Source organism: Pelodiscus sinensis, chromosome 1, assembly GCF_049634645.1.
Source record: "Pelodiscus sinensis isolate JC-2024 chromosome 1, ASM4963464v1, whole genome shotgun sequence".
NCBI lineage: Eukaryota > Metazoa > Chordata > Testudines > Trionychidae > Pelodiscus > Pelodiscus sinensis.
In genome coordinates this window covers 294,982,390-295,008,889 of record NC_134711.1, presented here as the reverse complement: position 1 = coordinate 295,008,889, position 26,500 = coordinate 294,982,390, and the positions used below count along the sequence as shown (strand labels likewise).

Genomic DNA, 26,500 nt, shown 5'->3' with positions numbered 1-26,500 from the left:
GAAGGGAGATGCACTCTGAGTAGAAGAGAAAAGTACTGAGATCATCTATAATCAAGCCCAGTTGTCCATCCTATATAGGCATTAACAGGGATTGAGAAGGAGGTCACAGCTTCTGTCCTCTTGGCTGGAGGAAGTCAACTGTCTTTCACTGAAAAGGACAGCACAGACGGAAAGGAAAAATCTGGGAAACAGAATGGGGGGAGTAACTAGCAGCTGAAATAGAGCAAGTGGGCTTTCTCCATTTTCAAGTGCCTTTTCAAAGGCAGGGGGAGCTGCAGTCAGAAAATTGGTGGTGAAGCTGAGCTGAAAATCACAGTTCAAACACCCCAAGAAGGTGACATTGCAAAGGCAAAGGATGCTGTGTACAGAAGATGATCAGGGAGCTGATGAAAAATGTCTTTTCAAATTCATTTTCCTCAAGTCTGCTAAGCAGTAAATGGCATGTCTAGAGTTCCTCTGTAACCATATTACTTGATTTCATTGCTGTGGGAAATTATAAAGCTTCTCTTATCAGATAATGCTACTGCTGCTATCAAGTAGTGACAGAATGAGGCTCTTCACTTATACATATTACCCATGAAAACTTGCTATCCTGCACAGTTTTATGATCACTTGTTATTCTGTGCACTAATACTGTTGGAAGAGCTTGAAACGGTATTAAAAGAAAGTTACCCTTTTGGTTTATTAAAAATTCTTGTTATAGTCCTAACCTCATAATAGGTATTATACAGCTTCTACAAGTTGTGAGAAGTCTTTTCAACCTATGTTGTTTGGCTTTTATGCAAAATGTACCTAAAGGTTTCAGAAACCCTCCTCTTACTATTAGACAGTGCAATGTTAAATTTCGGATATTGTGCGAGGGGAAAAGAAAAGCAGGATCTAAGTTATTGCTCTGTCTGTCCCTTATAAGCAACATGGTTCCTGGCAGCTGATTAAACTGTCTTGCGTAGACATAATCAAATATTCACCCACCCCTCTTAGGTGGTGGTGATGATCATGAAAAAGTATTGGTGCCCTTCAGGAAAGGATTACAGGCCCTGCGTGAGTGGAGTTTTGCCAAGCTGGTTCCATGCACCAGAATGTAGGCTATAGCTTGCCCCACTTGGTGAGAAGAAGTGGACTGGAAGCTTATAAAACATTCTGGACTACTGTTTTCCTTTGGACTTCCTGTCTTCCATGCAGGCATGGCTATTCACCGGAGCATGGACAAAACCACTGTGCAAATACCAATGGCTAAGATGGCAAACAGCCAGTTCTAGCAACTACAGGGATGTTAAAATGACGGGTACTATATCCTTTACCCCCGAGGACATCACTTGACAGGCCCATAAATAATGAGTAGCCCAAGCCCAGAGTCAGTCCCTACAGCAAGGTACCATCAATACAGCAAACATAGCTGATTCAGTTCCATTCCCAGCTCTGTTATGTACCCAGTACGGAAGCTCTCCCAAGGGAACGATAAAGTTGTGTAATTCCACAATTTACATTTCCTCTCCCTTTTGTGATTCACGGTCCAAGTCCCTTTTAGATGTACCATGGATAGCAGCACAATAGTCTAATTATAGATAGTTCTATTTTTAAAACAAAATACATCAATACTGCTCAATGGAGAGGATGAAGTTTACATGCTAGGTAAGTATCTATCTTACAAAAAGCACTGGAAGTTAACTCATTGTTAAATATATATATATGCATAGATTTTGGTTTTGTTTAAATGAAATGGTTCTTGTTTTTCAGTGCAATAGTACCATACACCACTGAGTCAACAGTAACCGACTATGTGAGTTAGCCCAGGATGCTCTGACACAAAAGGGCTCAACACTTTCTGTAAGCCAGCAGCTCCCAATGAAATCAGTGGGAGATGTGGACAACTCAGTTCCTCATAGGACTTGGCCCATAATGCTTTGCAGTAGCGTGACAGACTGTACACCTCTGTTCACCAGGTTTACAAAAACTATGATGAATCTTGTACAAAGTATGCCTTGTGAGTTACTGTTTGAAAACTCATAATTCCCTGATCGTAACTGTCCTGCTATAATATGTTATACGTAAAGTTGTAAGATTCTACTGTATGATGTCACTAAGGAATATTCAAATTTTAGGGAAGCAGCTAAAACCAGTTCCTCACAGACAAAAGGAAAATGGACACCACTGCTGGTGTCAACCAAACCAATCATTCTTTGACTGGCAGAAGGGTGGAAGCATTACATTTGCATCTTGGCAGACAGACTTGCTGTCACCTGAATCCCAGCTGGAGAGGATTCTCTAAGAGGAGGAAAAAATAGAAAAATGAGGAACAGAGGGCAAATCACCTCTCCTCACTTTGTCTGCTCATGGCATTAACAATGTCTGGAGGAACTCGGAGTGGGAGAGGGGATCTGACTGAAGGAGTTCAGACAGTAAAAACATATGTGCTGCATCTAGACTGGCAAGTTTTTCTGCAAAAGCAGCTGCTTTTGCGGAAAAACTTGCCAGCTGTCTACACTGGCCGCTTGAATTTCTGCAAGAACACTGACTTCCTACTGTCTGAAATCAGTGCTTCTTGCAGAAATACTATGCTGCTCTCGTTCGGGCAAAAGTCCTTTTGCGCAAAGCTTTTGCGCAAAAGGGCCAGTGTAGACAGCTCAGATTTGTTTTGCGCAAAAAAGCCCCGATCGCGAAAATGGTGATCGGGGCTTTTTTTGCGCAAAAGTGCGTCTAGAATGGCACGGACGCTTTTCTGCCAAAGCACTTTTTGCGGAAAAGCGTCCGTGCCAGTCTAGACGCTCTTTTCTGCAAAAGCTTTTAACGGAAAACTTTTCCATTAAAAGCATTTGCGGAAAATCATGCCAGTCTAGATGTAGCCCTGGTGAGAAAAACCTTGGCTTTGAATTCGCTTAGCTTGATAAGTTTTAGGATACATCTACACTGCAAAGCTATTTCAGGATACTGGAGGAATCCAAAAATAACTACCCCCCCCCCCCCATCTACACAAGCTGCCTGTTATTGCGAAATATTTTTCAAAATAATGGGTATGCTATTTTGCCATCCTGGTAAACCTCGTTGCACAAGGGATAAGAGATGGCTCAAAATAGCATATTATTTCAAAATTTGGCTCTGTGTAGATGCACCAGATTTCAAAATAAGCTATTTTGAAATAGACTTAAAATAAGATACACAATTTGTGTAGCGCAAATTGTGTATCTTATTTCGAGTTTAGGGTGCTGTTCAGATGCACCCTTAGTGTCTGTTAACTTAGGGTACGTCTAGACTACGTGCCTCTGTCGCCAGAGGCATGTAAATTAGGCTACCAGACATAGGAAAATGAAGCGGTGATTTAAATAATCGCCGCTTCATTTAAATTTACATGGCTGCCGCGCTGAGCCGACAAACAGCTGATCAGCTGTTTGTCGGCTCAGCGCAATAGTCTGAACGCGCGGGTGTCAACATCAAAGGTATTTGTCGACCACCCAGGTATATCTCAGCCCAGGAGACATATCTGGGTGGTCGACAAATACCTTTGATGTCGACACCCGCGCGTCCAGACTATCGCGCTGAGCCGACAAACAGCTGATCAGCTGTTTGTCGGCTCAGCGCGGCAGCCATGTAAATTTAAATGAAGTGGCGATTATTTAAATCACCGCTTCATTTTCCTATGTCTGGTAGCCTAAACTACATGCCTCTGGCAACAGAGGCATGTAGTCTAGACGTACCCTTATATTTCTACGTATCCAATTCTGACTTCTGTATAAAAGCAGTGTAAAAAGCACCCTAGGTTGAGAACTGAGGGGACCCAGCTGTTCAACAGTCTAGACTGTACCCTGAGGAATGCCACAAATAGGGAGACAGACAGGAACGGCTGTTTATTCCTTTAGCTCTCCAGCTGAAATTCACCGTATGCACAAATCCTGTGGGCCAGTTTACCTGCTTACAGCCCCAGAATTTAAAATGGATGTAAGTGGTGCATAGTTGTGGTGCTGGTTCTCTGCAGCTGCGAGTCTTAATCCATGTGTTGTAAGAGAATTATCATTGCAAAGACTTGTTTGGAAAGTGAAGATGCTCACAGGAAACATTTTGCTCTTTCCAGGAGAAAGAACACATGTGCTAACCTTGAATTTCTAACCTTGTCATACTAGCATCGTGTTAACTAGAAATCACAAAACATACCATTGAAAAAAAAACCCAACAGGGATAAGTAGACTATATGTATATATATTTACATCTACATATAGAAACTTCTTTTCTTTGCAAATCGGAGATTCTATAAGCCACTGCCTGCAATAGCATCCATCCTATACATAATACTAGAGATGATTCTTAAGAGACTGAGGAGATAGGGTTATGAGGTGAGCCCATCTGTGTCAGCACCTTATCCAGCCATTGCAATGGTCCGTGCAGATGAATCTCAATCCAGCAGGGAGTGCTTGTAACGTCCTGGCGATGATATTCTGCTCCCCAGCCCTACAAAAATACCAAAGACCAAAAGGTGAGTTTCTTTTTATTGTAATTCCACCACTAAAAGTTTAGCTTCATTGCAGCCAGTGGGAAAGTGGCCAGCGACTTTAACTAAGCGGCTAACATAATACATTTTCCTAGGGACAACTTCTCCAACAAGTGAGTAGCATCAAGGGCCAGAGCTGTCTATTTATTTCAGTGAATTTAAGATTCTTGATTATGTGATTATCAGGGATTCAAAGTCTGTGGCTCAGACAGAAGTTTGGAAGATCAGACTCCTATAAGGGCCAATAATCCTATTCTAATTTACACTTATTTATAGGCTTTTCTGTCCCCCATCAACCACCTTCCACTACGTGGGATTCTGGCCTGCAATTATCCCTTGGGGAGAGGCTCAACAACTTTCTCATAACTGAGTTCTGGAGGACATGGGTTTCTCTCCACCCACCTTTCTTTTAATGCAGGGGGCAGGAGGTTCTTCCTCTGACTTTCCTCCAGGGTGAGGGATATTTTCGGCTTCATCCATTTGTGCATGTTCCCATTCTCTATCTCATCCTTCTTTCATCTCATGCTCCACCATCCTCATTCTAAGTCCCCAGTTCTCCCATGTCCCTCATTTCCTATCTCTTACATCAACCACATCCTCACCTTAAGATAAGGTAAAAGGGACATACACACAACTCCTCTCTGTTCCTCTCTGTGCCTGACTCTCATGGTACATCTACACTACATGCTTTTAGTTTGGAAAAAACCCTCTAAAATAGCTTATTTCAAAATAGAGTATCCGACTACAAGTCTACGGCTACGCCACACTTCATTTGCATAATTAACTAGCAGCTATTTTTGCGCAAGAGGCTTTTGCGCAAAAGGAGCTGTGTAGATGGCTCCTTTTTGCGCAAAAAACCCCTCTTGTGCAAGAGCAGTTCTTCCTGAAAAAAATGAAGAGCAGCTCTTGCGCAAGAGGAGTTTTTGCACAAAAACAGCTGCTAATTAATTATGCAAATGAAACGCGGTGATATTCCATGCCGTGCTTCCTTTGCATAAGCTTTTCTGGAAGAAGGCTACAGTGTAGTCGTAGCCCAAATGTCCATCGAAATAGCGCTGAGTTATTTTGAAATAGAGTATCTACACCAATTAGAACCTGCATCCCATTTAAAGCCCCCTAGAAGCACTTCAGACAGGGCATCAGGACAGCAGTCACTTCCTCTAGCAGTTGCCTGAGGCTCGTGTTTAAAGGGACCCCCATCTATAGCCATATCTCAGGCTCTTCACCTTTGCCTACCTCCTGAGGGACAGCAAACTTTCCTCACTGCCTGCTCTGGTTGCCCTTGCAACACACCACAGCACTTCAACCATGGCGCCAAGCCTGCTGGAAAGCAGTTGCCAGTTCTTTGAACTGCTGCCACACCTCCTGGTGCAGTTACTGAAGGCTGCCATGTGGGACTGCAGGAACAGGGCCCGCCGCTCCCTGCAGGACACCTCCTCTCCTCTCTCCACATTCTGCTCATGCAGCACAGCCCCTCTCTGGCCCTCCCCAGCACACCGTGCAGCACCGCTTCTGGTGGGACCACATCATCATGGAGTGGTGGGGCGACCAGCAATGGCTCCAGAACTTCAACATGTGGAAGGACACCTTTCTGGAGCTGTGCGAGTGGCTCGCCTCTGCCCTCAGGTGATGGAACACCTATATGCAACCTGCCATCCCTCTCCATTAGCCGATCGCCATCGCTCTTTGGAAGCTCCCCATGCCAGACAGCTACCGCTCTGTTGGGAACCAGTTTGGCATGTGGAGATTGACCATCGGGCCCATGCTCATGCAGGTTTGACTCCTATTGTCCTAGGAGCTTGGTGAACTACTGGAATGGGGTTCCTTAGGAAAGGAAGCCCTCTCCTTAGAAGGTTTTTCAGTCCCAGCATCACAAAGCTCTGCTGGACGATGGTGTAAGTAGGGATTGGTCTTGGTGCGTGAGAAAGGGGGTTGGGCTCGGGGACCTCCCGAGGACTCTGACAACCCTGTGATTTTATGTTTGTTGCCTTCTACAGGTGGCGAGGGCCGTTAACACCATCCTGATGTGCAGGGTTGTCATCCTGGGTGACGCTGACCTCATCATGGCCAGTTTTGCTGCCATGGGATTCCCCAACTGTGGGGGGACCACTGACAGCACCCACATCGCCATCCAGGCCCCGGATCACCAGGTCTCCAATTATATCAACTGGAAGGGGTACTTTTCCATGCTACAGCAGGCCCTTGTGGGCCACCGAGGCCACTTCATGGACATCAACGTTGGGTGGTTGGGAAAGGCACACAACAGCTGTGTCTTCCACAACTCCAGCCCCTACGAGAAGATGCACACTGGTACTTTTGCCCCCTGACCACACCGTGGGGACGTGGACACGCCCATGTAGATCATGGGGGACGCAGCCTACCTTCTGCTCCCCTGGCTTATGAAGCCTTACATAGGACACCTTGACCAAAGCAAGGAACGCTTTGACGCCACGCTCAACAGGGCCCGCACTGTTGCGGAGGGCACATTTGGACATCTCAAAAGGAGGTTCCGCTATCTCCTCACCCGCCTCAACCTCAGCGAGCGGAATGCCCCCCAAGTGGTGGTGGCCTGCTGTGTCCTCCACAATATTTGCAAAAATAAAGGCTAGACATTCCTGCCAGGGTTGGGGCCAGAGGCTGAGAAGGTTGCAAAGGCCTTTCAGCAGCTGCATACAGCTGCCATCTGGCAGGCCCATGAGGGGGCTGTGCGCATCCAAGAGGACCTGAGGGAGAGTTTCAGCAAAGGCCACCTGTGAGACTCTCTCCTGGGCCTCCCCACAAAGGGCCTCTGCAGTGCCTCAGTCTGCCTTTTTTCTTCCCCTCCCCCTCCAATAAAATAAACAAGATTTTTTGTTTTGAAGCAATAAACTCTCTGTAATTTTTATTTGGGGTAAATATAACTGGGGAGGGACTGGGAAAAGAACCTAGGAGGGGGAGGAGGTAGAAGGGGGAGGTGGGGCTCAGGGATGGGATTAGAACTGGAGCCTGCCTCAGCTGGCCCCACTGACTTTTGTGTGGGGCCCTTGGTGGCCATTGGGTGGGGTGGGGACTAAGGAAGAAGCTGTAGGAGCAAGAACAAGTGTAGAGGGGGACTTGGGAAAGAGCGGGTGCAGGGGGAAGGCTGCTGGACAACTCAATTGTGGCGACCAAGTGGTTGGTGGCGGCGCTGTATGCCGTGCACATGCTCTGGGCCTCCTGGGACAGTTCCTGACAGATGGAGCAGTACAGCTCCCAGTCAGCACGGAGCTCCTTCAGGTCTGCATCCAATCTCCAGTCCTGCCGCTCAAGAGCCCGCTGTAGGAAACAGAGGCAGGCTATGTGCTCCCGCTCCAACCTCGCAGGGTTGGCAGCACCCGCAGATCTCATGCGGTCAGGAGGCAGGTGCAGGAGATGTAGCTCGCGCCCCACTCGCAGCTGGTCCAGCTGGGAAGAACAAAGAGAAGGGCAGTCATCCCAGGAGACACTGTGCATGAAGCCTAGTCCTAATCTCTCAGCCGACACTGAAAGGTCTTGGGTCAGATGAAGATGATGTGCTGCGAGCAAGGCCATCTGAGGGGCACAGTTGTTTGGGGTTGAAGGGGAACCTCACTACCTTTTCACTCCAGGGACAAAGCAGGCATGGGAATGTGCTGGACAGGCCGGGAGCCTGCAGGCAGGAGGGGGGTGATTGGGCAGCTTGGCTTCCCTCCATGCCATTCACACGCTGGGTCCAGCAGTGGTGGCATCCCACAGGGAGAGGACTGCTATCCCTACCTTCTGGAGGAGGCGGGGAGGCTGTTAGGGAGGTGAGTTTGAGCAGCAGATGCTGCTTGCAGGGGAGGGTGCTACTGGGGTATCCTCTATTTGTTCCCCCTGCTGGCAGGCTCCCCTGGCAGGGGACTGGTGTTCTCTGCCTCACCACGCTTGCCTGGGACTGGATGCTGCCCCAAGAGTGCAGGCATAGCCGTGTGCGGCACAGCTGCATGTCCCTGACTCCATCCTCCTTAGTGGTGAGATGATATCCCACCATGGGGTTGGGAGTAAGGCAGGCCTGTGCAGGAACCCCATGAGCAAGAGTGCCAGGTTGAGTGCAAGTGCAAGAGTGGCAGCCTCATTGCGGCTCTGTGCTCTGGACTGGCACTCCATGTGCACAGGCTGTTGTGTGATCCCCAGGCTGAGAAGGCCGGGTGAGAAGTGCACAGCAGCCCCTCGCTGCCCACTGCCTCCCCCCGTGTATGTCTAGGGAACGTAATGGAACTCACCTGATGGGCCTTCCCCAGATTCGTCTGATCCCTGGGCAATATCCTGGGCCCGGCGATACTGGTTCAAGTGCCTGGATGACCTTCTGGCTGGCTGGCATGGTGTTGGTGCTGGCCTCCTCGTCCTCCTTTTTCTCCTCCTGCACCTCCTCCTCAGCCACGCTCTCTGGGAAGCTGACAACAGGCGTCTCCAGCCCAGGGAGGAGTGACGTGGGGGACTGACACCACTCCCAGGCTCTGGTGGAGCTGGTCAAAATAGGGGCAGGTATGGGGTGCTGCCCCTGAGCACTGCGTTTCCTGGCCTTGGTATGGGCCTGCCGTAGCTCCTTCACCTTCTTGCGCACCTGCCCCTGGGTGCGCATGTGTCCCTTCTGGCCCAGTATGTCAGCCATCCAGCCGTAAATGTCCACATTCCTGCATTTGGTGCAGAGATCTTGGAGGTTTGCCTCCTCTCCCCAGACCTCAATGAGATCCAGGATCTCCACACTAGACCAGAAAAAGGCCTTCTTCTTTTTCTCCCCAAGCAGGGGCTTGGGAGCTGGCTGCCGGCTCATTTGCAGCTGTGGAGGGCTTGGTTGGAGCTCAGGGGTCACTCATGGCAGCAGCAAAAGCAGTGAAGGCTGCGGATGTGAGGCAAAGGGCTAGCAGGGCCTGCATTGTGCCGTAAGCAGATCCCCCTGTGGCTGCAGCTTTAAGGCCTGCAGGGGGAGGGGAACTATAGAGTTCTGACGAGTGTGGCCAGTGGCCAGCAGGGCAGCTGTGAGAAGCCCTGGAGGCCTCTTATTTCAAAATAAGCATTATTCCTTGTGAAATGAGAGTTACCCGTTCTGGAATAAGAAGCCTGTTACTTCAAAATTATTTCAAAATAAACAGGCTTGCTGAGTAGGCACGCATCCTATTTCGAAATAGTGTTAGTGTAGACGTGCTCCCAGAGCGCAAGGGGAGGGGATACCCAGAGGCCCCAGGCTTCTCAACAGCTCTCTACAGTGGATACTGCAGCATGAGCCCACTCTGCCTGGTGTTGCAGACATCCCAGGACAACGTGATAGGGTTAATAATACACAGCAGTCCTAGAGCAACCAGGACAAGCAAAAAGTCCATTCCATTTCTATAGGTGCAGAACTGAGATCCTATTGGGCAACTAACCACATAAAATAAACCATAACATTCAGTATCAAACCTAGTGGAGCTACTATGCCTAATTCTAGCCCAAACACAGAAGGGCCAAAAGACCTGTAGTAGGACTATATAGTACCTTGTCCTGCTGATTTCACAGAGTTAAATGACTTGAGAGATTGTAACACTAGCTCAAAGTCACACTTCTGGGCAACGGGAGAGGCAGGAACAGAACTCAGATGACAAAAGGACTAAGCACAAACTAAGATACTAGTCAACATGAGAGGGGTTGGCATGGGCAGGCATTGTTAGCGTATCAATGAGCATTCATACTGACATTGTATCTATGATGCTGCTAATCTGGAGCACTAATAGGTCTGTCATCTTGAAAGGGACATCTACCGTAAAATCGCAAGTATAATGCGCATTTTTTTCCCGTTTTTTTAGTGTCAAAGTCGGGATGCACATTATCCATAGGAGGGGTTTTTTTTTAAGTTTTTATTTGGCGGTTCCGTGGCAGTTAATTAATCGCTGGACACCAGAGGTTAAGTTGATTTTTATTAGCATCGATAAGCAACTATATACATAGTTTCAAAAAGGTAAGTTCAACAAATGAAATCAACACTGCAACGCAAACAAGCAAATATGTTAATTGATCTACTCATCTTTGAAGCCCTCAAATTCGCTTTTGTTAGACTCTTCCTCGAACAGATGAGCAATATCTTCCGGGATATAGCCCTTGACATATTCATCCAGGTAATACAAATCATTGTCATCTTCGCATACTGGTAATTCATTGTCAGCCGATTCATCATCGCTCGGATCCATCCATAGGGCATCATCCTTGCTGTCATCTATAGCATTAGAGATGCTGCATTTCAGAAATCCCTTCCTTATGATAGAGGGATCAAGTTCAAGCCAGATATCCACTATCCACTGGGTAACATCTTGCAGCGTCACTGTTCGCGTATGTCCACCTGCAGTAAATGAATGTTAACTTTCCAACAACCAGGTGTTCCATTTTCTGCGTGGTGCATCTTTCATTGGCTTGTTAACTGCCACATCAAGCGGCTACAACATTTTGGTCATTCCACCAGGAATAATTGCCAAGTCTGTTTTGTCCTGCTGAAGCCTTTTCTTGACGGATGGCATATGATGACACCAAAATGCATCCAAAACTATGAGAGACTGCTTTCTCATAAGTCCACCTGTCCGCTTTGCCCAAACCATCTGTAGCCAATCAAGCATTAAAGCTTCGTCAATCCAGCCTTTACGGTGAACACGCACGTGAATGGTGTTCAGGAATTTAACATTCTTTGGCATTGTCTTGCGCTTGAACACAATATAAAGAGGCAGCTTAATTCCGTCAGCCATGCAAGCAAGCATTAAGGTAAATTAGACTTTTCATGGCCTGTGGTAGCAATGGAGACAGTCTTGGCACCTTTCACTTCAAGCGTTCTGTCGCAGGGATTATCGAAATTTAATGGTGTCTGATCTGCGTTACCAATTAAAGTCGTAGCAGTGCTGCGTGCGTAATTTTATGATAAACTTTTGGAACTGTAGTAACTTGGTGTCTGAGTCCATGGGTAGCTTCTGTGCAATTGTTGTTCAGTGTCGGACCGATAAGCCATGGTGATTCACGAACCGATCAACCCCAGCCATACGAAGCTTTAAACCCAGCTGTGTTAGTGCATATTTTGGCAATGGTCAAAGCCTTCATTCTAACCTCCGCAATGCTAACACCACCGCCTTGCTGTCTATGCTCAGCAATCCATTCAACCAGCTTGGCCTCCAACTCAGGATATGCAGTGCTTTTACCTCGTTCAGCCATCTTCATCTGAGGCAGTGCTTGCAGGTGTTCTTTCTGCCATCTCCAAAGCTGAATGTTAGACTCTGCTATGTCATCAAATTCACAGCTGGCAGCTCTGTTGCCATGAGCCTCAGCATAGTTAACAACTTTAAGTTTTTCAGTGGTCGTGTAAGATCGCCGACAACTCATGTCATCCCAAAGAGAGCTTGGAAACGCCGCGCACTATATACTCGTGCGCTCACGCATGATTACCCGGCAATACAAAAAGGCAAGACAAAATAAGGTAAAGTCGGGGTGCGCATTATAGATAAAAGTTCAGTTTAATCCGGGATTCTGACGTTTAAAAGGTAGGTGCGCATTATGCATAGGTGCACATTATACTCGCGATTTTATGGGACTTTAATATGGAGTAATTTTTACAGAATGAAAATTCTGTAAGCTCTAGGGTCTGTAAAAAAGGCTCCTTTTAATCAGTTAGATTTGTTCTGAGCAGCAGAGCTGCTAGCAGGCTTGAATGTGAACATATTTCTGACATCAGTCAGTTTCTGTTAAAGTTCTGGAAAAAAAATTCATAAAGAAAACTCTTTCCTTTACATTGACCCCAGTTTATCTTCCGGGTCTCCTGAATCTGTACAACTGGTGTGTTCTATTCTCCTGTCCTACAGTCCAGTCACTTTCTGATGAAAAAAAATGTCAGAAGTACCTAAGCCCCTTACTTTATCGGCAGTACTGAAACTCTGAGGGAAAAAGTCTAAGTTTGCATACACATGACTAGTCTGGTGCATGAAGCAGTGACTAACACTGCAGCAAGCCAAATGTCAAATCCATCTTGTTGGATGGCTGGATGGCTCCCTCTTGTGGCAGCCTAATCAAATTCTCAGGCTCTTTAATGGATCTGAGCTGAAGTTTACTACTATTCATGCTGCAAACTCAACCCTACTGTGCCTAAAGTGACAAGGAAATGCAACTTCTGCTTGTGTTTCTATCACAAAATGTTACCCCAATGCCCCTGCTGCTTGTGACTGTCCGGCCCTGGGTTCCAGAAGGAATTCTTGGCTCCTAGTACTAAAATGAAACTGGAAACTTAAGACGGAGGAGCTTTGTGAACTGGTTAGAAAGGGAGTGCAATTAAAGCTATGGACAAAATCCTAATCCTTGTTGTCTTGTGCCATTTGGGGTTGATGGAGATGGCAGTGACTAAATGGGGGGTTCAAGAGCCAGCTTGCCAGCATGGGGCAAATGGCTCATGGGTTTGGAGGCAATGAATTCAGCACAACTCCATGCTGGTAACTCCAAGTAGGAGCAGCATAAGTCCTGCTCAGCAGTTTCTGTCAACACCGGCCTACATGCATGGAGCTTGGGGCTTGGCCATGTCCCAGATGAGCAAGCTATGCAGTCCTTTGAGCAATGGAGCACCACAGTAGGTGTATTTTCCAGATCCTCACCTTAGCACTGCAGCCTCAGGCAGTGTCATCCAAGAGCATATGAACCAAACTGGGAGTCAGAAGAGCTGGGTTCTGTTCCAGATACTGACAAGCCAGGTGATTGTAGATGGTTTCATTTCATCTCAGTGCCTCACTTTTCCCAGGGAAATTGATACCCACCTTTGTAAAGGGCATTCTATAAATTCTTAGTATTATTACAATCAACAGCACACTGTTGTAATCCTAGCCAGATGCTGCATGGGTGCAAAAAAAAATGAGTATACCATGCCTCCCAAAGCAGTTTTTCAAGGAAGGCGTAAAAATGAGCAATGATGTTTATCTCTTGGAAAAGACTGGAAATTGACCTCTCACACGTCGGTGATAGGAATCCAAAAAGGGGGATAGTGCTTACAATAGTTCCAACAAAACAAGATGATAACATGGGAGCAGTCTGTCTGTTCAGCATGAAAACACAACAGCGTTCCCTGCCATTTGGGTTTGATTCCAGATAACACATCAGAGAGCGCCAGTGAGTTACTGAGATAATGAAGGTGTTGCATGCACTTCCTGAACAAACAGGCCCATTGATGGCTTCCACTAAAAAAAGAATGCTATTTTCACTACTGATACTTGAGCTGTACAAGACATCAATTCCTTCCCAAACTGGAGCACAGCATACCAGTTAGTCACTGCTTGGGAGACTTTGGATGGCACTCTGAGGAAAAAGGTACCAGGGATTTATTAATGTCCACAAAATGCAGATAGGACATTGGTCCTTCAGTTTTATAGGGAAGGTCTGCATCTGGAAGCAGTTTATCTACTTTGCAAGGAGGGATGGAGAATGATCTTGTCGATATTAATTCTAGGCATATCAGTCCTGATTCTTGGTTCAAAAGCTCTAACCCCTCTGGCATAAATACAGTCTGCTTACTGCAGTCACTGGGGCTATGTCTACACAACCAGCTTATTTTGAAATAATAACTCCTGAAATAACTAATTCCTCTTCACAAACAAGAGTTATTATTTAGAAATAACAAGCCCATTATTTTGAAATAGCAGGCTTGTGGTAGCGTGGATATTTGACTTGTTATTTTGAAATAAGGGGAGTTGAATCCCCTGCTGGCCCCATGCTCCCTGTGGCATTTCAAAGCAGCAGTGCCGCATGGAGTCCAGAATCAGCAGGGGAGTCCCCAGATGATCCGAGGCTCCATGTGGTGCTGTCGCTTTGAAACGCCACATACAGCCTAAGGACTCCCCAGCTGGCCCTGGGCTGCAAGTGGCACTGCCACTTTGAAGTATCCTTTCTCTCTCCCCTCTCCTCCACTTGCTGCCTCCTTCTGATAGAGGAAGCAAGGAGGTGGGGAAAGGGGGAAGCGACTAGTTGTTCACATCCCTATTACAAACAATATCATCTAAATTGGGGGAGAAATGCAGAGAAAAACTTCCAGTGCTCTGTGGTTAGCGTTTTCCCAGAATTGCAATCAGGAGCTCAAGTGATACTGGGAGAGGTTTGTTTAACCACCTGAAAGTTACCATTCTGCTCTTAGTCAGGAGAAACTAATGCAGGGTGGATGGGCCTGTGAGGTTATAAATTGTAATTGTCAATGAGAGGGCAAGTTGCTGGAGCATTCAAAAGGTTTTATGTTCTGTCCCTTGCTCCTAGGCTTTGCTGTTTGTCACTTAGGTTGATATTTCTAAACCTGACTGCCTAAAGTCAGGCTTTTATCTCACACCTAAAAAGCTGTGGGCTGGTTTTCAGAGGTGCTAAGCAATTCAAAATTCAAGGATATTAAATGGGAACAATGAGCACTCTGAAAATCATCCCACTTTTATATAGGTACCTAACTACAGATTATGGAGTCTGACTTTGGGTACCCCTAGATGTGAAAATAGAGACTAGGGCTAGCGTCTCCTCTTGTTGGGAAAGGGCATTGAGAAGACAGTAAAAACAAAAACCAAACAAAAACCCACCCAACTCTAGCAGAATGTGATATGTTTCAAGTTTCTGGAGAGAAGTTAGACTAGCTTTAGACCTGCCCAAGGCCCAGAAACGCAAGTTTCTGTGGTCAACAGTCTCCTCAAGCCAGTGAGCAATGGGCAGCGGACTTCATATTGATCATAATGAGCTGCTAATCTGAACATGGCTGGGACAGATGAATAGCTTTGAGGAGATTCCCTTCATTCCTTGCAGCGAGAGATCAGAAATGTGTCAAACAGGTTTAATTCCCATCAAGTTCAGCTGAGGGTTTTCGGCACCTCATGGGTAGGTCCATCACTTACATTCTCGAGCAACTACAGACTGAATTGTTAATTTACATTAATACATATTTTTAGATTGACTGCTAGACAAAATGTGATTACAAACAACAACACAGTTAACTAATCCCAGGGATTTCCCTTTCCCTTTCAGAAATGCAACAGAAGAAAAGGAATCCTTACTTTAACAAAGCTCATTCGGATAGTGCACATCTTGGTCAGCTCATATACCACCTCGAAGCCATGGTTGACTGACTGGGCAAGCAACTGGGCAAAAAGCTGGTTGTTGAAAATCTTAAGGCTGCAGCCGCTAGGAATCTTGCAGACAGTGGCTGGGTGGAAACCATGCTGATAATTACAGTTGCGGCTCTGTACAAAAATGCTGCTGTCACTCACGCATTCTGCATACACCTCACCACCAACATAATAGAGATGGACACCTTGGAAGGACAAAACAGAGTTATTTGTCTGTAATCCTGAACACAGACTATATCAGGGCTTTACACTTTGGCTACTTTACTTTTGTACAGTGTAGCAAGAGGGCGTGGCCTCCTGTGGAGATTGATAGGAAGGTGGGAGGAGCCAATACATCCATACCCAGCTCGACAGAAGCAGAGGGGTAGGACAGGAAGCATAAAATGTGGGCCCTGCAGCTCAGTTGGGCTAGAGCTGCCAAAGGAGACAGAGAGCTCTCACCTGCTGCTAAAGCAGGAGCCTGAAGAGAATATCGACTGTGCTAACTTGCCAGGAACCCCAGAGCTGCTGGCCAATGAGGATGCTGAGGAGATAAGGGGGTTGTTGCTGGCAACATATCTTGGGGAGATGGAGGGCAACCCCAGACACAGATACACAGCGAGGGGAAGGGTAGGAAGTAGCCAGGAATACCTGACCATAGTCTAGTTGTGTTATTGCTTGAATCCAGGTCAGCATGTTTCAGCTGGATCCCTGCTACTGACACAGTGACGGAACCAACATTAAGGCCCTCAGCTGGAACTCGGTGGAGTAGCATGGCCCCAGGTTACCCAATCCTTGCTGACAACCACACCCCAGGGTGGCTGCCTTTCCATCTTAGGCCAAGACACCTGCATTTGTCTGCAATTTGCAGGAGTTAGGAAGTCAGCCTGTTTGGTGCTCCACCCTGCCTAAGGGCCTGAGGTCACGAATATAGTGAAATGCCAGTAAGTATTTCCATTTCTCCAATATGCATTCACTGGAGACAAGCTCCTTTAATGTCAGTCATCTCTTCAGATCCCTGAGATCACACACCTTAGAATCCTCCAGATCTTTTTGGTACTACAAAGTAAACAAATAAGAAGCCTCACTTCTGTGTTTAAAGTTTGACTGCTGAAACTGGACCAGTTTCCAGTAGATAATTACACTGTGCTCTGGATCGTTACTTGCTTTGATGTGTACAATTTCATGCTGGTACATTAGATAACAATTCTATTACATAGTGACCTAATTTTGTTTACTTACTGTTCTCTGGTAACAGAAGAGATAGCTGTTGTATCAATTTCATCTGTCTATCTGACATGCTTTAGGAACTCCAAATCTATGGATCTATCCTGCATTTAGAGCATTTCCACACCTCTAGAGCATTTCCCTCTCAAACTGGATGAGTAGGGAAATGCAGAGAAATTAAGAGTCTCAGCTGGACCCAGATTCTCTGGGAGGAAATTAGCTTTCTTCCTTTGAACAGATTCCTATTGTAAGCTTCTGGGATTTTTAATCAATACAGACAGATCTTCAAATCTGATCAGATGAGAACCATTACTATCTACCGCCTTTTCTTCTTGTTCTGGAGATCATTCACTCTCTTCTTTTGGCAGAAACTCATAGGAGCTAGCTTTCTTAAATGAGAATTTTGACCATGAAAGGCCTAGCAATTGCTGGTTATGGATCTACAACACACTGTTAGGCCGTGTCCAGACTCAGGGGTTTTTTCGGGAAAAGTAGCCTTTTCCCGAAAAAACTTCCCCTGCGTCCAGACTCAAGCCGCGTTCTTTCGAAATTATTTCGAAAGAACGCGGCTTTTCTTTCGATGGCGGTAAACCTCAATTTACGAGGAAGAACGCCTTCTTTCGAAAGTTCCTCTTTCGAAAGAAGGCGTTCTTCAATGTAAAGAGGCCGTCTTCGAAAGAGAGCATCCAGACTCGCTGGGTGCTCTCTTTCGAAAAAGCGGAATTCTCTTTCGAAAGATCCGCCTGCAGTCTAGACGCGATCTTTCGAAAGAGGCTCTTTCAAAAGATGCTTTCGAAAGAGCCTCTTTCGAAAGAAGCCTGCAGTCTGACATAGCCTTAGAGTATATGTATATACATTCTTTGTCTTTACTTTTTAATAAATTGGAACTGGAGGACTACCTCATTCCCAATGTTGAAAAAATAAAATATTAGCGATTTGAGGTTTCATGAAGGGTCACAACATCTTAACATAACTGCTCCAAAAGGACAACACATAGAAAGTTGGGGGGAATGGCATCCCTGCATTTGGCCTCCAATTTGCAGGGTTTTTTTACTAAGTATATACAATTTGTTACCTGGCTTAGGCCTTTATCATATTCAATCAATCATTCAGTCTCAAGACTGAACTAGAGAGCTTTACATTAGTGTTTTGAGACTGGGAACTCGGTAGGGTCAGGAGTTGAATTCTGTTAGACCCTCATTTTAAAAAAATACAGTTTAGAATGATGATTGTTGCTTAATGAAAGCTTCTGACTGAGACTTACTACTGCAACGAAATACTTTACAACCTGAAAAATCTTGAATGTACTTTGCGTCTGATTCAGTTTAGCTGTTTTATACCCTCTTGCAGAAGCCATTCCAAGGAAAGGGGGAGGGGGAAATCAATAACTGAACACTTCAGCATTTTGAGGAGGCGGGGAGTGCCCACTGCAATAGAGGCAGGGGGGATTATACCAACAGGGTTATTGGTCATTCTGGATTCTAATCCGGAAAGGAGACATTGTTTAAAAGACTAGAATTCTCTCAGAAAAACTGGAAGCAGAGGTTGGTAGAACTTATTTTTCTGTGTCACAGCCAAGCTTGTGTGTCACATTTCTTCCCTGTTTCTGTTGTTACCCTGCCAATGCATCAGTGGCCCATACCAAAGCTTTTATAAGACTAAATGACAATATAATTTCTTGTACTTTGTTTCAGGTCTTATAAGTGTTATTTGGACTCTTAACTACTTAATTCTCAAACAACTAATGGGAGTTGGAGAAGTGTTGTTATTTCAGCTTTACAGAGGGGTGGGAGACCAAGACACAGAGTTTCAGTGACCCATCCAAGTGACTTAGTGGCAGAGACAAAAAATCAGGAGCCACTGGCTCCCAGTTTGATCTTCAATCATTTCATGACAATTGCTGATTCAAGGCAATGACAGCAAAGAGGACCAGTGATAAAACAGAAGAGAATTTGCATAAAATCCACAAAGGCATTCAAGCTTCAAACTTTTGTTGATTTCAGTGGAAGTTAGGAGCCTGTTTTAACTGAGCCTTGGCCATGTCTATGTCTATAATAGCTAGCTTACAACAGCACAGCTGTACCCATGCAGCTGCACCACTGTAAGAGTGCTTATATAATTGCTCTGTATGGGTGGGGAGCGCTCTCTCGTTGACATAATAAAACCACCTCCACAAGAGAAGCTCTCCCGCCAATGTAGAGCTTTCCACACTGCACTTCAGTTGGTAAAATGACATTCAGGTGTGTGTAGACATAGCCTTAGTGCTTACAGGATAAGATCAGAGCTGCATGTACTTAGTCCCAATTACTCAGATCCCCTCACAGAAAAATAATAAAAAAGAAAGGTCTATGATCTATGAAGAGGGAGAAGTTAAAATAAAACATCAAATAAAGTTTATTTTGAGAAATTTAAAACTGATGATCCACTTCCCTGGTCACAGAAGTGGAAGGAAGATATTGTTATTAGCTGGGGGATGCCTTGGTTTGGGTTGAGTTAACCTCCCCACGCCCCTCCCCCGAGATTGATAGGCATGTTGATTGACGAGAAAGTTCCCATCTATGAGCATAAACCCCCACCAAAAATACAAGGAGTGTGTGAAGTCAACAAAAACTGTTGGCTAAATATTTTGGGGGGAAGGTATATATGGAGGAAAGAGGGAAATGACAGAAGTCTGAAAAAGTAAAGGACGCACACGCAGGGGCAAAAAAGCAACATGAGCAAACAGCAGCCTATGAACATCATGTCCCTGGAAAAAACTGGGGAGAGTTTTTGGGGCTGTTGACTAAGGCTTGGAGCTGTAAACTAAGGAACTGCTCTCCTTTTCTTTTGTGTTCCTCCTGTATTCAGAGGACTTTGTACATTCCTAATAAATAAAAGAGACTGCAACAAAGAAAATACCAGAATCCATCAACTTCTACTTCCAGCTGGAACATCCCCAGGACTCTAGAACATGACTAGCCATTTGGATTGAGAAGGGGCCACACTGGTGCCAAGAGTGGGATCCAGTTTCTAAGAAGAGAGACTGTAAGCAGGATTCTTGCTGAACTACAACTGAACAAATAAAGAAGGTGCTTGCAGAAATAAAAAATGGCCAGTGGGATTTCAAACAAGACTGAAAACCAGAAGTGAAAATTTCACAAAGGAATTTAAAACGGGACATGAAGGCTTCACAAACTGAATTACAACAGCATCTGGAGGATTCCCAGAAGGCGCTGAGGGCTGTCAAATGTTTGCTGGAGCAACAATCACACAAAGACCAGGCAAGCTGGGATGTCCAGATGCAAAACTCCCAGGGAGGAAAGTCAAGACAGATCAAAGGGGTGATCAGCAACTTGGCTGCTCCAGACCAGAAGTTTCCATTAAATAGTGGAGATTGGGCAAGCTTTGCTCAGTTTGGATCTTACTAACAGATGAGCTGCAGCAAAAAGCAGTCTCTGATTCATCTTGAAGGAGGAATGGCAGTTTGGGACTTTGATGGGGATGTGCCCCACTCCAAGGCAAAAAAGACACCTCAACTGCCCATCATCGAGCAGAATAGTTGCATTACAGGAGGGGCAAATTTTGAACTCTAGAGATTTTGTTTCAGCTACAGCAGCTGAGTCTTGGTACCACAGAAACTTCAAAGGATTCCAACCAAAATATTTTAAAGCCAGCAGGTGTAAGAGAAAAATGACAACAGCTGTGACAGTATAAATTGGGTCTACCAAGCTCAGACACACACTCTTGTTCCAGCTGCGGAATAGGAAGGATCTGACTGCTAGGAAGCTACAGAGGGGACCTGAGACAAAGCACTGTTGGGGAAAGGCAGGCAAAGTTGGGGAACTCTGGATTGACTCACTTCCCAGGCTGCCAGTCAAATACAGGGGCCTGAGGTGTACTAGGGATGCAGGGAGGCTGCCAGGGCAGGGGAAGGCAGCAGATCCACACCCCCTTGCCAATGACAAGTGGCCATTTCAGACTGTAGTTTGCCCCTGAGGTAAGAAGTTAGATGATGACTGGCATTGGGTCACTGAGGCAAGGTGAGTATCGTGAACTGGGGATCCCTAGGAGGGGAGGATCCCAGAGTACAGGGGCACTGCTATGGGGAAGAACCACAAGGAAAGGCGCACCATAGGCTGGGAGAGACATGGAGCCTGACAAGGGGCAGAAGGCAGGTAACTAAGGGCAAGACACTGGCCAACAGGGGGCGCTCCAGGGCTAAAAGAGCTAATTCCTGGACAGTCAAACAGGAGGCATGGAGCAAGCGAGTGCTCAATCCGCTGTACTGCCAGAGGAAAAAAAAAAGATGAAACTTTAGTGACGCTACCTAAATGGATAGCTCAGCTACTTCGTGTGTCATCTGTCTTCATCTGCTTTTTGGAGACAGAAAAACAGCAGCAAGGCCCTCAATCATTATTTTCTTAGTGACATTTCAATGGCAATACTCTCAGTTGCAAGAAGTTCAGGTCAATACAAATAAAACCCCCCACATATTTCAAAACTTTTCTCTAATTTGGTTTTTAATTCTGGGTTCCACATAGGCCAAGTAAATAACCTGTGTAAAGAGTTACCCTCTGCTCGGTAAAAAATCAATACCTCATCTAATGCTTCAGAAATAATCCAAACATGTGGCTTTACACTCATGTTGGTTAGGTTAGGTAGATAGAAAGACAGACTTTTTTAGTTCTAGGCCATGGATGTTCTTCCAAACCATGTTTCTTACCCTTTCCTATGTGTCGCCTGGTGTTTTCTATAGTAGAATTCCTGTTGACATTGGAGAGCAGTCCAAGACAGAATCTGTTCCTGTTATTTGAAGGATCTGTGAACCCATCTATAAGAATACTCCGAGAAGAAGCCTGGAAAGTCTCTCCTACCCGGTTGTTGAGTTCATAGTAGGCAACTGAGCACCAGTGCTGGGGTTCCTCATAGCAAACAGGTCGAAAGTCTATAGGAAATAAAACAAAATATATCAGGGGCCGGGGTCTCAGAAATGCTTGTTTCTCTAACCCAACTCTCTCAGTCCACAGTCGCCATCTAATCAGTCACTATTCAAGAAAAATTGGAAGCTGCTGTTGACATTGGTTTACTGACTAGTGCTTCCAAGTCTGCAGAGAACATTCCAGTGGGACAACCCTTATGTTTAAAATAGAGCATATGCGTAAATTCCATACTGCACTGATGCCTAATCACCTTCTTTAAAGGCTGAGTTAGCTTTGCAATGCCTGAGCAGTTGAGTACTGTATCTGACAAACAGGAGCTAGGAATGAGCAAACTGGTTCCGTTTTACAATAAAAAGTGAGCTAAGCCTTCCTGCAACATGCAATTAAAATCTAACCCCTAGCTAGGAGGTTTTGCACACCTCATCTCTTTGTTTTATTTTTCATTTTCAACACACCTTGGGATTGCCAGTTTCCAGATGAGAATGCAGGCAGAAATTCCAACACGCCACACAAAAGGCCATTGTTGCTGGAACCTCAAGTTTTGTAGATTTAAAGTCTGCATCAGGATCCACTTGGGTGCTTATTTGAACATAATCTTTGAACCAAATCTTATTTGTCTCACGAGCATTAACCTATAAACATGCCATGTCCGTGTGAAACCCAAAAAGCAGTGAAATCCACTCCTGCTATGAAATGTACAACATATTTCCCACTGAGAGTGGCTATGTAGGTGGCCAGCAAAGATCAATGATGTCCTTAATACTTCCGGAGTATTTATATGCAGGGGGAGGAAAGAGAAAGGGTGATGGAAACCTGGTGGCTGTCAAATGTACCCATACATTCCTAACATGGTTACTTCCATCCTTCTTCCCTTCCCGTTGTTTGATGCATGCACTTGTTACTTCTTGTCTTTAATTGAGAATGCCAGCTTGGGGAGAAGGGGGCTGTCCTTTAATACGTGTTTGTACAGTGCTCAGCACAGCAGGGCCCTGACACTAGCATCTGTGTAGTACTGTAACACAAGGAGTAACCGTAATAACTGCACTCAGAGCAGGCCACAGGAAACCTGAGCAGGGGGATTCCTCATGCCATAGATTCCCTGGGACCATAGTCAATACTGCAGCCCAAAGGCCACAGAAAGAGGAGGTCACTCACCTTGAGCGGTAATAACGGTTCTTCAAGATGTGTGTCCCTAATGGTGCTCCACTGAAGGTATATCAGTACTAGAGATGCTAAATATCAGTTAACTGACTAGTCGATTAACAGCCAGTGTGCTCTGGCCCCACTCCCGAGGAGCCCCCGGCACTCCGCACTACTGCCTCTCTATAAGAGGCAGCAGTGTGGGATGCCAAGAGGGAGCTGGTTCACGAGGGAAGCCAGTTTAAAAATCAAACTCCCGTCACGGACTGCTACCTGTCCAGGGGGGTCGGAGATCTCAGACCTGGTGCGAGTTGGAATTGAGCCAGGCTGTCGGCCCACCTGGCTCCTAATACACTTAAATGCAGAACTGCAGCAGGGGTAGGTCCTGGACCTGGCACAAGCCAGGACTGAGCCGGGCTGCTGGCCAGCCTGCTAAAAAAATTACTGGTAAGGGGGAGGAAGGAAAAATGCATGTAGTCTATAGCATTAACCTATAAGCTTTTGCTTATGGGTTATCCACCTTAATCTGTACCCCTGGGTCTCTAATAGGAGGTTTTAGGTCTTTTCAGCCTGCGCGAGTGCTCTCCCTCCCTTGTGGTCTGCTTCCAGACTTTCTAATGCGGCATGGGCGAACCCTGCTTGGTTTCTACTGAGCCTCATACTGAGAACGCCCAAGTCAAGGGGGGAACAGGGCAGGTTGTGAACAGCCCACAGGGACATGCTGTGAATGAAAGAAAGTCCTTAGTCCTATCCAAGTAGAAAGTTAATGCTCTTCTAACATCTAGCACAAAGAACTTGTACCCTTCAAACAGGAGTTCCTCCACTGTCCACTGTTATCTGCAGCTCTCTGGACAACACTGGAAGGTGTAACAAGGAAGCCCACCTCATTCCAACTGCTATGGAGACTGAGCGGGCCGCTATATCAGATACGTCCAGTGACATCTATAGCACAGTTCTAGCTACCAACTGGCTCTCTCTGAGAGTGGCCCGAAACTGCTCCTTCTGCATCTCTGGTAGATGTTCCACAAATGCACTGATTTTTCCATAATTAATAACATCATATTTGGCCATTACAGCTTGCTAATTTGCAATTCAAACTGCAGCATTGCCAATGAATTCACCTTTCTCCCAAAGAGATCTAGACTCTTCCAATGTCGATTGTATGGGGTTAAAATAAAAAGTCTGCCTCTTTGGTAGGGATGTCTTGCACCTGCCTGCAAGAAAGCTGACAAGAAGCAATGGAGGCTGGTGTCTGCCTAATGACTGGGAGGTTCTAGAATCACTTCGTTAACCGGGTGGGCAATTCTGGACAAGAGGCAGTGTGCAGAATATTCACCAGTTTGCAATGCGTCTGTCACTTGCTGCAGATGAATTTGCAGCTCCTCTGTCACCCTCTTGATCTTAAGATCATCACCTAGGGATTGAGGAAAGGGCTTGGGATGTTAAAAAGTGGGCAATTGGGTAAACATGTAACCACTGAAATTGTGGTTACACACACCTGCAGCGTGGGGCGGCAGCCAGCTCCCTGCAGTGCTGCCTCTGTATCTGCTATTGTCTCTGCTGCGTTTACTGGCTCCCATCTGCCACCCTGCTCCCAGGGAACTGGCTGCCACTCTGCATTGCTGCCTCTGTATCGAAGGCAGCAGCAGGTATTGGCTCCCAGCTTGCTCTCAGGGAGCTGTCCAGAAGCCTGCGTGTAACCATTCATGGTAACTGATAAGCCCAGGTTTATCAGTTAACCATGTAAACTGTTATCCTGTTACATCTCTGGAGGGGGTATTACAGCCTCATGAGGGGAAGATGAGAAGATTACGGGGGGGGGGGGGAGAGGGTAGCTTGCCCTTCAAGTCCTTCTTCCAAAGCTTCCTCCTCCACTGGCTCAGGGATTCTGGACAGAAAGGCTATAAGGAACCATCTGGTGGATCCTCTCTGGGGGTACGTCTACACTACAGCGCTAATTCAAACTAAGCTAATTCGAACTAACGCATCTAGAACTAAAAACTAGTTCGAATTAGCGTTTTGCTAATTCGAACTAGCGTGTCCACATTAAGTGGACCCTGAACCGGGCTTAAGGATGGCCGGAAGCAGTGCCGGCAGGGCATCAGAGGAGGACTTAGAGCGTGGAGATGCTGTCTCAGGCTAGCCGAGGGCTGTGCTTAAAGGGTCCCGACCCCCACCCCGGACAGACAGTTCTCAGGGGTGCCCCGCTTGCAAAGCAGTCCTGGCTTGGAGTGCCCTGAGTGTCCACGCTGGGCACATCACAGCACTCGGCCATCAGACAGGCTGCACTTGCCACAGGCTGCCATCTGGGGAGAGGGGGCAATTGGGGGGCTGCAGGAGAGCTTCCACCCCCAGAAGCCCGCAGAGCCAGCCCAGTCCTCCCCATAGGGGGGTCGTGCCCCATTCCTCCCTCACCTCCTTCCACTTACCCTTCCCTAGCCCCTTTTCTTGATGTACAAAATAAAGGACAATTGTGTTAAAAAATGGAATCTGTCTTTATTGAACAAAACTGGGGGAGACTGGGAAAAGGAGGTGGGAGAGGGGAAGGGAGAGGCTGGGAGAGGGGAGGGCAACTAAAATGATCAGGGGTTGGGAACAGGTCCCATATGAAGAGAGGCTAAAGAGACTGGGACTTCTCAGCTTAGAAAAGAGGAGACGGAGGGGGGACAGGATAGAGGTCTCTAAAAGCAGGAGTTGGGTGGAGAACGGTGCATACAGAAAAGTTCTTCATTAGTTCCCATAAAGAAGGACTAGAGGACACCAAAGGAAAGGAATGGGTAGCAGGCTTCAAACTAGTAACAGAAAGTTGTTCTTCACAAAGCAAAGAGTCAACCTGTGGAACTCCTTGCTGCAGGAGCCTGTGAAGACTAGAACTGGAACAGAGTTTAAAGGGAAGTGAGATCAAGTCATGGAGGTTGGGTCCATGGAGTGGTATTAGCCAGGGGGTAGGAGTGGTGTCCCTGCCCAAGGTCTGTGAAAGGCTGGAGAGGGATGGCACTAGACAAATGGCTTGGTCACTGTCTTCGGTCCATCCACCCTAGGGTCCCTAGGATTGGCCGCTGTCGGCAGACAGGCTACTGGGCTAGATGGACCTTTGGTCTGACCCAGGACGGCCATTGTAAGCTCAGGGCTCAGTGTCGGGGGTCTCAGTGGACCCCCTTGATTCTCTTGCACACCTGCTCCTGGGTGGCCAGGCTGGCAGCTCTCCTGCCCAAGCCGGCCACTTTACTGTGCCTAGTGCGGAGATTGTGGACCTTGTCCACGATCTCCGCACTAGCCCAGGCGGGTGCCCGCCTCTTGCGGTCCCGGGCAAGCTCCCGGGAGCCGCCAGCCTGGTCCCGGGAAGAGGAGGAGGGCTGGGGGGCATCAGGTGGGTGGCTCGATCCGTGCCAGGTGCAGGGTCTGCTGGCTGGGTGCTGGCAGGCTTGCACCTGGCATGGGCACCGTAGCCAGCCCGTGCCCCTTTAAGGGCTCCGGGGCCGGGAGGGGGGCAGACGAGTTTCCCTAGTGTTGGCCAGAGTGGGCTAGCCTCCCACTAGTTCGAATTAAGGGGCTACACACCCTTTAATTCGAACTAGTAAGTTCGAACTAGGCTTAATCCTTGTGGAATGAGGATTACCTAGTTCGAACTAAGCGCTCCGTTAGTTCGAATTAAA

At 46.6% G+C, this 26,500-nt stretch overlaps 2 protein-coding genes across 3 annotated transcripts in view; both read right to left on the bottom strand.

Moving 5' to 3' along the window:
- Nucleotides 1-4,171: 4,171 nt before the first annotated feature.
- SMAD9 (SMAD family member 9) overlaps nt 4,172-26,500 on the bottom strand; it is a 56,671-nt gene continuing 34,342 nt past the window's right edge. For both annotated transcript variants that reach the window (XM_075919157.1, XM_075919158.1), the window contains 3 exons: nt 21,488-21,709; nt 15,508-15,764; nt 4,172-4,440 (listed from right to left, as the gene is read on the bottom strand). In XM_075919157.1, the coding sequence (XP_075775272.1) occupies nt 4,297-4,440; nt 15,508-15,764; nt 21,488-21,709 (623 nt within the window). In that variant the 3' untranslated portion in view covers nt 4,172-4,296. The remainder of the gene's footprint in view (nt 4,441-15,507; nt 15,765-21,487; nt 21,710-26,500) is intronic.
- LOC112545371 (uncharacterized) lies at nt 4,455-15,491 on the bottom strand. Its single transcript, XM_025183322.2, has 2 exons — nt 8,722-15,491; nt 4,455-7,903 (listed from the first exon to the last, which is right to left on the bottom strand). Exons 1-2 carry the CDS (start codon nt 9,270-9,272, stop codon nt 7,843-7,845), a joined length of 612 nt encoding a protein of 203 aa, XP_025039107.2. The 5' UTR covers nt 9,273-15,491; the 3' UTR covers nt 4,455-7,842.

Bases quoted from the DNA above. Each gene is read 5' to 3' on its own strand.
- LOC112545371 (XM_025183322.2), bottom strand. From the start codon at position 9,272: ATGAGCCGGCAGCCAGCTCCCAAGCCCCTGCTTGGGGAGAAAAAGAAG. The intron at 7,904-8,721 runs GTGAGTTCCATT...TGTTCTTCCCAG, and splicing joins ATCTGGGGAAGGCCCATCAG to CTGGACCAGCTGCGAGTGGG.